The sequence below is a fragment of the Phyllopteryx taeniolatus genome, chromosome 7 (assembly GCF_024500385.1).
Source record: "Phyllopteryx taeniolatus isolate TA_2022b chromosome 7, UOR_Ptae_1.2, whole genome shotgun sequence".
NCBI classification, from domain to species: domain Eukaryota; kingdom Metazoa; phylum Chordata; class Actinopteri; order Syngnathiformes; family Syngnathidae; genus Phyllopteryx; species Phyllopteryx taeniolatus.
In genome coordinates this window covers 18,891,922-18,907,034 of record NC_084508.1, presented here as the reverse complement: position 1 = coordinate 18,907,034, position 15,113 = coordinate 18,891,922, and the positions used below count along the sequence as shown (strand labels likewise).

Here is a 15,113-nt window from a genome sequence, read left to right as displayed (position 1 = left end):
TGTACAGCTTCAGCTGTTCAACATTCTGGGGTCTCCGTTGTCATATTTTACGCTTCATAATGCGCCACACCTTTTCAATGGGAGACAGGTCTGGACTGCAGGCAGGCCAGTCTAGTATCCGCACTCTGTTACTACGAAGTGACGCTGTTGTAACACGTGCAGAATGTGGTTTGGCATTGTCTTGCTGAAATAAGCAGGGGCGTCCATGAAAAAGACGTGGCTTGTATGGCAGCATCCATCCATCCATTTTCAACACCGCTTATCCTGGTTAGGGTCGTAGGGCGCTGGAGCCTATCCCAGCTGACTTCGGGCGAAAGGCAGACTACAGCCTGAACTGGTCGCCAGTCAGTCACAGGGTACATATAGGTATAGACAACCATTCGCACTCACATTCACACCGTCACTGAGTGGGAACTGAACCCACGCTGCCCGCACCAAAGTCAGGCGAGTGTACCACTACACCATCAGTGACAATGGCAGCATATGTTTCTCCAAACCCTGTATGTAGCTTTCAGCATTAACAGATGTGTAAGTTACCCATGCCATTGGCACTAACACAGTCCCATACTATTACAGATGCTGGCTTTTGAACTTTGCGTCCATAACAGTCCGGATGGTTCTTTTCCTCTTTGGCCCGGAGGACACGACGTCCACAATTTCCAAAAACAATTTGAAATGTGGACTCGTCGGACCACAGAACACTTTTCCACTTTTCATCAGTCCATCTTAGATGAGCTCGGGCCCAGAGAAGCCGGCGGCGTTTCTGGGTGTTAATAAATGGCTTTTGCTTTGCATAGTAGAGTTTCAAGTTGCACTTACGGATGTAGCGCCGAACTGTATTTACTGACATTGGTTTTCTGAAGTGTTCCTGAGCCCATGTGGTGATATCCTTTACACATTGATGTCGGTTTTTGATGCAGTGCCGCCTGAGGGATCGAAGGTCACAGGCATTCAATGTTGGTTTTCAGCCTTGCCGCTTACATGCAGTGATTTCTCCAGATTCTCTGAACCTTTTGATTGTATTATGGATCGTAGATGATGAAATGCCTAAATTGCAATTGTACGGTGAGGAACATTGTCCTTAAACTGTTCGACTATTTTCTCACGCACTTGTTTACAAAGAGGTGAACCTCGTCCCATCTTTGCTTGTGAATGACTGAGCAATTCAGGGAAGCTCCTTTTATACCCAATCATGGCACCCACCTTCTCCCAATTAGCCTGTTCACCTGTGGGATGTTCCTAACAGGTGTTTGATGAGCATTCCTCAACTTTCTCAGTCTTTTTTGCCACCTGTCCCAGCTTTTTTGGAACGTGTTGCAGCCATAAAATCCTATGTTAATGATTATTTGCTAAAAACAATAAAGTCTAGCATCTCCAACGACTAATTTTGAGTCCATGGACAACTTTTGTCCATAATGGGACATGAATCATTGTCCTTGACTCTAAAGCCCAAGGCGTTACAGATTGTGCTACTGTCGCCCAAAATTGTCATTGTATGAATATCAGAAGACACCCTTTTATTGCAAGACGTTTTTTTTCTGTGGTGTCAGTTTCAAAGTCCCTTTTGAAAACAACAACAAAGAAAAGGGTGTCAAAGATTAGAATTTATTAATTTATAAAGTAGTAGATACAGTGGGCCATGGGAAGTCGAACTATAGGCTGCTCTTCAACTTTTTCTAATTACATAAACATTTTTCCCATTAGAAATAAATGCAGGATAAATCATTTAGCGACTCAATTTTTTAAGTACTATATAACCATAGTTAAGTGCTGTTTGAAAATAATTTATATACCTGCTATAAGAAAAAACTAACAAATTAGGGATGAACAATCAATTGCAACATCGGGGTATGACATAACGGGATTTTTTAATCATAGCGTCCGTGATTAGAAGTCGGTTATGAAAATGTATGTCTTGAAGCACAGGCGAAGCTCCTTGCATGTGCATATGTGGGCCTAATAACTTCAGAACATTGCTGGAGCACTCACTTTTCACTTCAAATGAAAAGAAAAGAAAATGGGAACAAAAACACCGCAGTTACACAGTATATTGCAGAACTTCCACAGTAAAATACAGTATATTGTGTTGGCTTAAAAACAAAATGAGACAGATCAACCTGTGATTAACCTGATCTGCAAGCAGCGCTAACAAATTTGCAGTGGAAGTAAAATGGAAACACCTCGGGGACTAACTATAATGTGCAGTACTAAGGTTGACACATTCCTCAGCTTCCAAAGTATCACATTCTTAACAGGTGAACTAATCATTATTAATTAAACTTCAGCAAAATACAATTGTACATTCATAAAATGGCTTAAAATATAACACTCTTCTGTTATTTATTTCAAGTCATCCAACTTTTAATTGATTTAATTTAATTAAAAGACTATATTATGCCATGTCTACTATTGTGTCAGTTATATTAATTTAATTCATCACGTTTCTGAAAAATGTTTCATTTCAGCTTTTCTATATCCCTTGTTGTTTGACAAATTAACCATTGGAGTCCACTTAAAGTATGCTATTACAATATATGCTACTACAAGAAAAGGATGCCAGCTACTGAAGGAATTGTATTATATGACATGACTGTGTTGGACACAATGCAACATAACTAAACACTTTGTCGGAGTCAAACAGCCACAGTACGTCATCAAGTGCCATTCAGAGGGCTGAGGAGTTCGACTGGTACTTACATAAGGCGTGTGAATCAGTGAGCAGCAGTGATAGCAGCAGCGTGGTAACAGGGAGCAGGAGTGGAAAAGGTAGATGAGCACCACACCTTGTGGCCATTTTGGTTGTGTGGGGGTGGGGCAGGGATAGGGGGAGTTATTTTCGACCTGGCTGGAGAGCCGAGGCCCCAACTGTACCGGGAAGCTTGATTTCTGCAGGCAGGATGGTTTGGCACTCTGCAAGAAGAAACAGACAGAAAGCGCCAATGTTAGAACTTTGTTTTTTTGTAGACAGTGTGAAGTCCCAGGGCAGTGATCAATCATTTGCAACAAGGGGAAGAAAAATAAAAAGAGTTTATGAAAATCATATTGGAGATCAGACATCTTGACTGAAGTAAAAAAAAAAAAAAAAAAAAAGAATAAAGAAAAAAAGGAAAAATTGTTGTAATGAGCTCGGGGGGAAAAATCTTGAAAAGACAGTAGGAGTGTGATATTTATTACCCCATTTCCCACATTTTATAACTTAAGACTCCTTTTGTATTGTATTGGAAGAGTGAGGTCAGTTCTTTTATTATGCTAAAGAACATGAGATAAAACAAAGGTTTTGCTTTTATTTCCAGGTATCTATTTCTGGATCTTAAAAACAACTTCATAGAAGATATTATTTGTAACGGAACACATTTTTTCTCTGAAAAGTATTCGAACATATGGACTTAAAATACAAAAAAAGTGAGTTAGACTTATGTGTGGTATTTGCTAATGATTTTCTTGCAATAACTCAATGCATATGGCTTGTAACCCAGTGACATCACCATCTTTGAAAATAAATGTCCTGTATTTTCTTTCAGTTCTTGTTTACTTTGTGGGGTTGCTCTCCTCAGTCTCCTCTTTTTAGGTAAAATGCATGCTCCACATGGTTTAAGTCTGGTGATACACTTGAACCCTAAAATCTTCCACTTCTCGGTTTTATTGATTTGGCAGTGTGCCATGGGTAACCATCTAGCTGCATGATGAAGGCTCTCCCAATTAGGTTGGCTCCATATTTCTTTAAATTGGCAGACAAAATGTTTTTGTACAAATCTATATGGCTTTTGCTGCTGCCATCACTTGTTAGATCATCAGTCAAGTTTAGCGAGCCAGCCCCAGAAGAAGCCATGCAAGCCCAAGTCATTACATTACCTCCAATGTGTTTTACAAATGAGCTTGTATGTGGGGGATTTCTTTCTCCAAACTTTTCTTTCCATCACTTTGTTAAAAGGTTAATCTTTGTCAGTCCATAACACCTTCTTGCAGAATGGTTGAGGTTTGTCTCTACTTTTTTCCCAGCCTATTCCTATTCTTTTTGCTAACGAGGTTGCATCATTTTGTGTTGTCTCTGTACTTTTTCCCATTTCAGTTGATTGTGACACACTTCATGTCCTCTTGAGGTTTTCGCTGATGTCCCTCAGAGTTGCTTTACAGCTTTAAATTTTATATTCTCTTTAAAGCTTTGGTACACAATCAGACAAAGGACAAAATGAATGTTTTATAGGACACACAACCTTATGTTAAAATAGTTTCTAGTTTGTATTTATACACAGACCAAGCCAGATTTCAGATCATTTCTATATTTTATACCAGTACCTGAACATTAAGATGAAGCTACATTATGGTGCTTTTCTGCAAGACAAGATTTGCAACTTCTGTCATGTGACTGGCAGAAATAATGATATCCATCTATCCATCAGCAGCCAATCTCAGAGAAATACTTCTACTCCACAACTATGAAAGCACAAACAGCAAATCCCATGTATGATGAAAAAAAGCTTTTTCTAATATTTAATACCTTTATCCATTTATGTTTTTTCTAAATACCTGAATAATGCAATGGAATACAGCACCTTGCCTGAAAAGAGTGGGCGTCTTAGTTAAACCCAGCTTAGTTTACAACACACGACCAACATGCCGTGTGTCCATAGTCCATCTTTTTTTCCCTGGCAGGTAGTGGAAGTCATTGGTAACAACTAAATAATTGTCTAGGTGACTTAAAAAGTGCCAGCATGGTGTACAACTGGTTAGCACATCTGCCTCACAGTTCTGGGGACTGGGGTTCAAATCCCGGTCCCGCCTGTGTGGAGTTTGCATCTTCTCCCCGTGCCTGTGTGGGTTTCCTCCCACTCTGGTTTCCTCCCACATCCCAAAAACATGCGTGGTAGGTTGATTGAAGACTCTAAATAGCCCGTTGGTGTGAATTTGAGTGCGAATGGTTGTTTGTTTCTATGTGCCCTACGATTGGCTGGCGACCGGTTCAGGGTGTACCCCGCCTCCCGCCCGAAGATAGCAGGGATAGGCTCCAGCAGCCTGCGACCCTAGTGAGGATAAGCGGTAAAGAAAATGGATGGATGGACTTAAAGAGTGATGTGCCTTTTGTTCTCACAGTAAACAATGTTGACGATGGAGGAAACCTTGCCATGCCTGAGGGAGATTACTCCATCCGTGCACAGAGGATGGCCAGGGTTATGATTTATGGTCCTCTCCTTAGGGCATGCCTTTTTTATCTGCACCTCTGCGAGCGATACAAACTTCACAACACAATTACAACACCTATTGTTGTTGAACGTGCAAACCGAACGTAACCTAAGGCTACGTGTGGGATTCACTTTAACGACGGCTCCGCATGACTCTCTCTACTGCAGTTCAATGCTCAACTAAAAGCAAAGATTGAAGAGATAAGGTAGAGCATATGTTTACTTAAGAGGAGACATACAATGCATTTTTTCAAACTATAAAAATGTTCCCAGGTGTAACATGTCTGTGACATACTTTTGACGTACAAAATACCCCAAGAAGAAGAAAAAGACTTGAAGCATGTTTTGTCCTCTTGTGGAGACTGAAATGAGCCTGTTCTGAGGAGGCTTTCTTGTCTCATGCAAATGAGTTATTGCTCGCCCCACCTTCCCTCGACTGCAAAGTGTGCTCACGTCCCTAATGTTAAAAGCAAGTGTGGACAATGTGCGAAAATGTCGCTATCATTAGTGAGAACCCGTCTCACAACAAAAAAACAACAACAATAGACTATAGACTAATCTAGCAACTTATTCTCGTGCATTTAGTTACAAGCAATTTATAAACATAGCCAACTTTGTCTAACCTCATAGTTACAGTATGTGTATTTCCATAATCCCAATGCTTTAATAATAATAGTAATAATAATAATAATAATAATGTACTACTAGTACTACTACTAATACAAATAATAATGAGAATAGGCTATACTGTATAGGCATCAAACGGAAGAAAATAAAGCATTTACTGTTAATATTTTCAAATCATGTGGCTAGGATTTTTGTTTTTGTGTTTGTAGAAAATGTAGAGCACATTTAGCAATTATCACAGGTGGCTCAATTCTTTAGTTTTCTGTGGTAGGACAAAAGGGAAATTAAAATTTTCAACCAAATTCCACAGCTTGCTATCTCCCTACTACTGTTTATATTCTGCCTTTAGCCGATGCCTCTATGTGCACGTGCAGTATTTGAGCCCAGATGTTTTCATGCTTCAGTCTAAAGTTATAGTATTTAGTTTAAGTAGTATTTACCTCAGCCAATGATCCGTTAGCTTTACTTGTTCTAGTACAGTATATTGGTGATAAGAAAAAAAAAGGAGAATGTTTGAGAAAATAAGAGAAAAATTTGAGTCCAGTTCACACTACCCTTAATAAAGGTATGTAAAATGAATAATGGGTAAAAGGTGGCTGTTGCAGTGAGAAGGTATATACGTGTGAAGATTGAGGAATAAGGCTTCTAAATATGTCTCCCTACTCAAAATAGTCATCCTTCTAATCCCCCATGTTCTTTTTTTCTCCTCCCTCATTTCCTTTCTGTGCTTCCTCCTCCTTCAAACCCATGCATACTAAACTATGCTTGCATTGCAGATGTGCAGCCAAGAATCACATGAATTTGCATGGAACTGCAAGACTATTATGTAAATTACCCAGTATACCTCCCAGCATCGTTCTTTCATTTCCATCCAGTATATCCTGCAAAATCTGTATCAGAGTAACTTGATACTGGGCACACCTGTCATTAGCTGCTATGCATAGGGAAGCCTCACAGGAGGCAGAAGAGCGTACAAAATAAAAACACCCATTCCTGAAGGATGCCTGCAGCATTTACATTTTAAGTGTAACTTACATCAAGGGCAAGCTGCTTCACATTCATACAGTATGTAGTAGGGGAAGTGGTAAATCAGAAAGATTTTAATCTTGAGATGAACATTACAGCTCTACATCCTTGGCAGGGTCCTCGAGGGTGCATGGGAGTTCGCCCATCCAGTCTACATGTGTTTTGTGGACTTGGAGAAGGCGTTAGACTGTGTCCCTCGGGGAGTACTTCGGGAGTACGGGGTACCGAACCCCCTGATATGGGCTGTTCGGTCCCTGTACGACCAATGTCAGAGTTTGGTCCGCATTGCCGGCAGTATGTCGGACTTGTTTCCGGTGAGGGTTGGACTCTGCCAAGGCTGCCCTTTGTCACCGATTCTGTTCAGAACTTTTATGGACAGAATTTCTAGGCGCAGCCGAGGCGTAGAGGGGGTCCAGTTTGGTGGCCTCAGTATTCCATCGCTGCTTTTTGAAGATGATGTGGTTCTGTTAGCTTCATCAGGCCGTGATCTCCAACTTTCACTGGAGCGGTTCGCAGCAGAGTGTGAAGCGGCTGGGATGAAAATCAGCACCTCCAAATCTGAGACCATGGTACTCAGTCGGAAAAGGGTGGCGTGCGCAGTGTGTCCAGGCTCTCCCTTAGAGATAGGGTGAGAAGGTCGGTCATCCAGGACGGGTTCAGAGTAGAGCCGCTGCTCCTCCACATTGAGAGAAGCCAGATGAGGTGGCTGGGGCATCTGATTCGGAAGCCTCCCGGACACCTCCCTGGGCACGTCCCACCCGGAGGAGACCCTGGGGACGACCCAGGACACGCTGGAGAGACTATGTCTCCCGGCTGGCCTCGGAACGCCTCGGGATCCCCCCGGAAGAGCTGGATGGAGTGGCTGGGGAGAGGGAAGTCTGGGCGTTCCTGCTAAAGCTACTGCCCCTGCGACCAGACCTTGGATAAGCGGAAGAAAATGGATGGATGGATGGATGGATGAACATTACAAGTGAAGATTAAAAATGATTTAGTTACAAGAAGGTTTTGAGAAATGTTAAAGGGATATCCCAAAATTATGACTTTGCCTTACAAACACAGTACAAGCAAACTAGCTGGGGTTTTCTAACTTTCATTTTCTGCTGTCGAAACAAGCTGAATACAATAGCAATAGATGGCAGTGTAGTATCCAATCCAATCCAACTTTATTTTTTTAAGCACTTTAAAAGCAGGCACATTGCATCAAAGTGCTGTATAAAGCAATAAATAAATAACACCATAAACAGAGAGTTACTAGATCACTAGCAAAAAACAATCCCTGTATTGCTAGCTATGACAGCAATCTATCACTAATTTTGAATTTAGGGTTTGTTTGGCCAAGGAGAACTGTAACACTGTTACCTTATTATGGGAATGCAAAAATATATATACAGTGTTCCCTCGCCACTTCGCGCTTCATTTTTTGCGGCTTCAGTGCTCCGCGGGTTTTTCCAAAATATTCATCCAAAAAAATTATAATTCATCAAAAAATAAAAATGAAAAAATACAGCCATATCCCCAGCCATATTGCGGAAAGACGCGTTGTTTAATGTTGATGCACGAGAGAGAAGGTTTCCCTGCATGCCAAACAAAGATGAGTTGACTCAGAGGCTTTGTACATGCCTGTACTGTACTGTACTGTACATGCCACGGGCACTCATACAAGGCGCGTGATTGGTTTCCAGCGCGACATCAACAGATGAGAGCACGAGTGGATTTATCCCGTGAGCTGATTGGCTGCGCATCATCGCAGCCTAACCCAGCATCTTCCCTCGTTGTGTCTCGCCAGTCTCGTCCACGCTGTTGACTGTCTCGCATACTGTATCTTAGTGTTGTGTTCGTAATAACTTTTTTGTTTAAGCAATAACTTTTTTGGATTAGTTAAACCCTTACAATACCGCCTAAGCTCTGTGCCCCTGCGACAGCTTCCTCCGGGATGCCCAAGAGGTAGAAGAAGATGATGACCATCAGCGAAAAAGTGAAAACTTTTAGATATGATCAAAGAGGGCAGAAGTTATGCATCTGTGGCACGCCATTATGGCGTGAATGAATCTACAGTGCGGTACATCAAGAAAGAGGAAGCAAACATCCGCAAAACTGCTTCAATAAGGAAGCGAAACGTATGGTAACTCCGCGTAATAAGAGACGAGGGTATGTCCTTGTACAGGGGAATTTTGAAGCAAAAGAAAAAACAAACACAACAACTACTCATCACCATGTTTTTCTCCAATGTAAAACCCCAGCTACACCATCAACGCCTCCAGCAGAAGAGTCTCCGAGTGAACCAAAAGCCTCTACGAGTCAAGTGAGAGCCTCTCCTCAGCCACCAACGCAAGCCTCTTTGTAATCTTTGTCTCAAATATGTAAAGTACAAATACTGTTTACATATTTTAAAAATTCTGATACCCACATACACATACATGAAAATTCCTAGGGGGGGAGGTGGGGCAAATCCTATTTCGCGGTTTTTCACCTTTCGTGGGGGGTTCTGGTCCCCATTAACTGCGAAAAACGAGGGATCACTGTATATATGTTTGAAAAATTCCCAGCCTTGGAAACCTCTCATTGGAGTTGCTTTCCCACAAGATTCTGCCCTTCACTGTTCCCAAATTCCCAACACCAGCAAATATTTTTGACCAATTGTTAGTACCGTGGGAGGACCAGTCTCTGGGACAATTAGCGTTGCTTTAAAAGGAAACGTTTGTAAATAAATTGTAAAGGAAAGTTTTTCATTTTAGATCAAGTGGTGACAACCAATTTGGTCACAACTATCAATTGGGCACACGGATGTACGCCTTTGAAATTTTTCCTTGTAAAGCACTGAAAAATCAGAATTTTTAAACACTTTGATTAACAGCAGCCTTTTGAATACCTATCCATTAAAGGGACTCTAAGCAGATATCCGTGCTTTGTTTCTAAATAAATTACATATGTTTGAAGTGATGAAAACATACAGGATGCAAAGACAACAATATAGTGCTGAATTGTTGAGATATACTGTAGCTTAAGCATTGTTTTCACTGTTTGAATTTTCCTGATTTTGTCACAGCTCCGTGACATCACGGGGGTGGAGCGTATACTTTCTTGCGAGAGTTCCCTCCCCCACTATACAAGTACAGTGACATCATTTCGTTTGGCTGCTCTGTTGAGTAATAGCTGGGCTTAGCTTCCATCACAAGGCCCATTTACCACTCCACTCCAGTGTAGTGAGCAAGCTAACAATGGCTGCACTCCGAAAATGCGTCTTCGCTGGATGCTCAGTGACGTTTTTTTAAGCACCCAAAAAAATGAGGACATGAAAAAGCGACACCAGAACTTTCACCAGAGACAACATGTCTTTGTGGGTAACTTGATACTAGTCAATAAAAAAGCTATGGAATGACTTTGAAGAAACAAGCGGATGGCGAGCTGGACATCAACACTACCATTCGCCGACTCTGCAGTGCACATTTTACAACAGATAGTTTTGTAAACTTTCATCTGAGACATGGCTTTGTTGGTAACTTGATACTAGTGAATGGGACAGTGCCGACTCTGTGTTCGGCTATGACATTACGTCACCAACAACGAGAGTAAGTTGAATTGTGTGCTTATTTTTATGATTACAGTCCACAATAACCATTAAATTTTGAAGTTGAGCCTCCTAACATTATTTTAAATCATATAAGCTATCACCGCCTCAGTATGTTTGATTCCTTTTGGCACAATCATTCGACACACCCACAGCGTCTGAGAGCTGAGAGGTGGCCCTTACTATTCAAGTTTTGAAACCTGATTTTATATACTTAGCAATTTGTTTTTATTAATCCTAATTTGTCAGGCTTGTTAACATTACGCTTCTCTGTGGTGTGTCGAATTAAAACATTTTTTTTTTGCCTGCGTAGTGCCACTTTAACTAAAGACTACAGAATCTAATAACAATCTTGTGCTTCTCTTCAGGCTTTCGTCTTGGTGTGATCAGCAGGGGATGGTTTGCGCTGAACAATATGGGGTTGCAATGTTGTTGCACTTAACAGACAGACTTGGGAGGCTTTAACTCAAAAACCACCCTGGTTGAGGCTGAGTGCAGCAGCCATCAGGGTCATGCTGTGGGTAGGTGTGCAGATTGGCAGCTGGGAGGCATGGTTGGTGAGCTGACCTCCTAAATGGAGACTTTATTGCCCAGCCATTTTGTTTACCACTAAGGGGTGACACCTTGCTCCAAGAGAAGATGAACACACACATGCACAGAGACACTGTTTGCTTACTGCCTCTCCTCCTTTGAAGACCTGGCCAACCATCATTTGGATCAAAGGACACAGGTAGCATTGTCCATGATGACAAACAAACAGGGCCAATGTGAGTCTGAGGAAGGGAAGTAGGGCGGGAAGGCATAATATATACAGGGAAGGTAATGAATTAAAGCAGTTGGGAGCTAAAGAGGGAAGGTGAGACAGGTGTGAGACAGTCCTTGACAATAAAGATGGAGTTGATTGGATTGGATGTGTGTGTATGTGTGTGTGTGTGTGTGCGCGTGCGTGTGTCTGTGCGTGCGTGCGTGCGTGCGCACGTGCATGCATGTGACATCATCTTCTGGGCCCCCGCCAAGAGACTCAGACAAGCATCACAAGAACTGGCCCAAGGCTTTAGCGCCCTTTAAAAATTGCCACAGGAGAGGGAAAGAAGTGTTTGAAGGGCAGCTGGGACAGCTGTGGAAGCTCGTCTCATATTCATTCTAGAAATGGAATGCGGGTAAAAGAGAATGAGATTATTTGGAATGACTGAAAAGGAAGAGGAATGAGAAACCTTGGCTGACTATGGTGTGAAGAAAATGTTCCTAAATCTCCTCTGGCAGGGATAAAAATTTCTAGAAGTGTGTTGAGAAATTACTTCTCGAACGATGAAAACAAGCAAAGAACAACCACAAAGGACTATTCAGCATGTTTCACAAGTCAGTCGTTGGCCATTTGCTTGAAAAAAGAAACTACAAACTACAACCTTAACGATACATTCAGTTGTTTGCAGAAAACAAACCTGAAACAAATATAAAGATTAAAACTATGTTATGTTTTAATTCATGATACTTGTTCATTTTAGCCCATATAATACCTTGTAGTAACAAAAAGCTTAAATTAGAAGTGCTGAAGAGCTCTTTTAGCCTAGAAAAAAAAGTCGCCTGTTGTATTTTGCCTTTTTTCCTCCATCACAGACAGCAAAGGCAGATAAACCCATGGGGTGTTTTTACCTACTGAACACTCAAATTATTGTCTGCTTTGCTAGCTTCCACTCCTTTCAAAATAATAATCAGGCTGCAGGCTAAACAATGGTTCTTTTCAGAATTCAATTAAACGGCGCTTCTTGTCCTGAGAGAACTTTAAATAGTTCTGTCTCAAGGGGGGGTGAGGACTAAAGCAAGCTCTATTCATACAAACATGCACATTTACACTCCAAGACACATCTATGAGTAGGACCAGAGGTGGGTAAAGTAGCTAAATATTGTTCTCAAGTAGGAGTACTGGTTACTTTACAATAATATGACTCAAGTACATTGTAAAACTAAAAAGTAGTCATCCAAAAATTTACTTGAGTAAGAATAGGAAAGTACTCAATGAAAATACTACTCAAGTAAAGAGTAACTTGTGAGTAACTTCTGATTTTTTAATTATAATTTTTTTTAAATCAGAGGATGAACATCCATCCATCCATTTTCTAAGCCGCTTCTCCTCACTAGGGTCGCGGGCGTGCTGGAGCCTATCCCAGCTGTCATCGGGCAGGAGGCAGGGTACACCCTGAACTGGTTGCCAGCCAATCACAGGGTACATACAAACAAACAACCATTCGCACTCACTGTCACACCTACGGGCAATTTAGAGTCTCCAATTAATGCATGTTTTTGGGATGTGGGAGGAGACCGGAGCGCCCGGAGAAAACCCACGCAGGCACGGGGAGAACATGCAAACTCCACACAGGCTGGGCCGGGAATTGAACCTGGGTCCTCAGAACTGTGAGGCTGACGCTCTAACCAGTCACCCACCGTGCCACAGGATGAACATCCAATAAAATAAAAAAATAATAATATATGGGAGTCGACCCATATCTGCCACCATTTCAATTTTAAACTGCCCAAAAAAACAACAATACATGCATTGGGCCCTACAGAAACATTATTTACTTTATTCACTTAAATGACTTCATCAAGAAGATGTTTGCTGTCCAGACTTAGTGATTGTGTGTGTCTGTGTGTGCTAATTTTGCCACATCCACTACTAAAACAACAGCAAAAACATCTGCAACGTACCGCAATGTGTTTCCTCAAGTTAAAAGTGGGCTGAAATGGTTTGGGCAGTCAGAGCTGCATGACAAAGCTGTTGTTTTTCAGTCTGGAAAGTAAATACACCCGCGCGGCTGTTTTTTATTTTTATTTTTCCCCAAAAATGAGTCATTTTGATTGGCTCGCAAAGGCTACGCGTGTGGTCATGTGACTGCCTTGTGTCATCTGATTGGCGCAACGGGCACCTTATGCGGAAGTCTTAGTTGGACTCTAAAAATAGACGCGCACGCAGGAATGGATAAATAAAAGTAGTGAACAGGATGTCGATCATTGTAACGGAGTAAAAGTATCGATCCTTCTTCACATAAATACTCAAGTAAAAGTAAAAAGTACAGTGCATTTAAAGTACTCTGACAAGTACAGTTTATGGAAAATGTTACTTGAGTAAATGTAACGGAGTAAATGTAACGTGTTATACCCACCTCTGAGTAGGACACACTTAAAACACACACACAAACTATTTGCTCAGTTCATAAGGAACCTTGAATGGACATTGTATAGTTAAGTCTGGAAATTTGCTTTTTAATAGGGAAAAACAGCTTGATACGTGCTAAGAGACCTGGCTATGGTGGCCATAGATTAGACATTTTCCATTTGCAAATAAAAACATTGTATTTTAATATACCCTATTATGTAGCGTAATTATGGACCAAATGAGGCACTGAACATGAAAATCTCCACAGCTCAAAGTACGCACAGCTTACCTGAAGACACTGCCTTTAAAAAAATTTTATTCAAAAATACTAGTAGTCTCACATAGTTTATACAAATCATGATGTTTACAGGGAGACCATTTTCGCTATAATGACTCAAATGGAAGAATACCGCGGCACGGTGACCGACTGGTTAGAGCGTCAGCCTCACAGTTCTGAGTACCCGGGTTCAATCCCCGGCCCCGCCTGTGTGGAGTTTGCATGTTCTCCCTGTGCCTGCGTGGGTTTTCTCCGGGCACTCCGGTTTCCTCCCAAATCCCAAAAACATGCATTAATTGGAGACTCTAAATTGCCCGTAGGTGTGACTGTGAGTGCGAATGGTTGTTTGTTTGTATGTGCCCTGCGATTGGCTGGCAACCAGTTCAGGTTGTACCCCGCCTCCTGCCCGATGACAGCTGGGATAGGCTGCAGCACGCCCGCGACCCTAGTGAGGAGAAGCGGCTCAGAAAATGGATGGATGGATGGATGGAAGAATACCAAAGAGGCACGACTGTTCACCCCCCCCCCCCCCACCCCCCGACCCCCCACATTGAAATCATGCAAAAGTATCCAATCATATAGTCCACTACAAAGACAATTTGGCAAACTGCAGTGCTGTTCCGTTGCATAATACTGGATAGAAAAAAATACAGGCTGCAAAGTGGAGAATAATAAAATTAAAGCAAAAAAATGTAATCTCATTACTACTAAAAAAAATAAAATGTTGGTTTCATAGTTCTTGTAAATAGAAATAAACATGCCATCATATGAATCAGGCCGTGTGCAGAGCATCGACATTCCTGCAAATCACCCAGTACATTGTAAAGCGCAGAGACAGATTGAAAAGTTAACCCTTACTCTTGCCTTTCGACTAGAAGCCTGGTGAAAAAAAGGGTTGTATTTTTTATCTTTTATAGCAAGTTATAAGTGCCACTTTACAGAGGTGTGGACTGAAGTGACATGACTTGGACTCGAGTCACACTCGAGTCACGAATTTGACGACTTTAGACTCGACTTGACGAAATGTCAAAAGACATGGAACTCGACTTGGACTTGAACAGCAGTGACTTCACTCGGACTCGAGCCCAGTGACTTCAAAAACACTTTTTCTAAAATATTGAAAAACGAACACTCTGCAGCTGACTCTCAATTGCTCAACATGCCAAAGTTTATTTTATTATTGGAATTTCAGAATGATGTAATCACAAAGATTTTCTCAACGGCTATCACTCAGGTAGAAGATTCCCATTACACTAAAGCTCAATCAGAAGTTATTTCTTT

General features: G+C 41.6%; 1 protein-coding gene across 11 annotated transcripts in view; it reads right to left on the bottom strand.

Moving 5' to 3' along the window:
• The window catches only part of ptprsa (protein tyrosine phosphatase receptor type Sa), a 295,610-nt gene that overhangs the window by 148,180 nt on the left and 132,317 nt on the right, over nt 1-15,113 (bottom strand). For all 11 annotated transcript variants that reach the window (XM_061778242.1, XM_061778230.1, XM_061778234.1 and 8 more), the window contains one exon: nt 2,698-2,910. In XM_061778242.1, coding sequence (XP_061634226.1) covers nt 2,698-2,794 — 97 coding nt within the window. In that variant the 5' untranslated portion in view covers nt 2,795-2,910. The remainder of the gene's footprint in view (nt 1-2,697; nt 2,911-15,113) is intronic.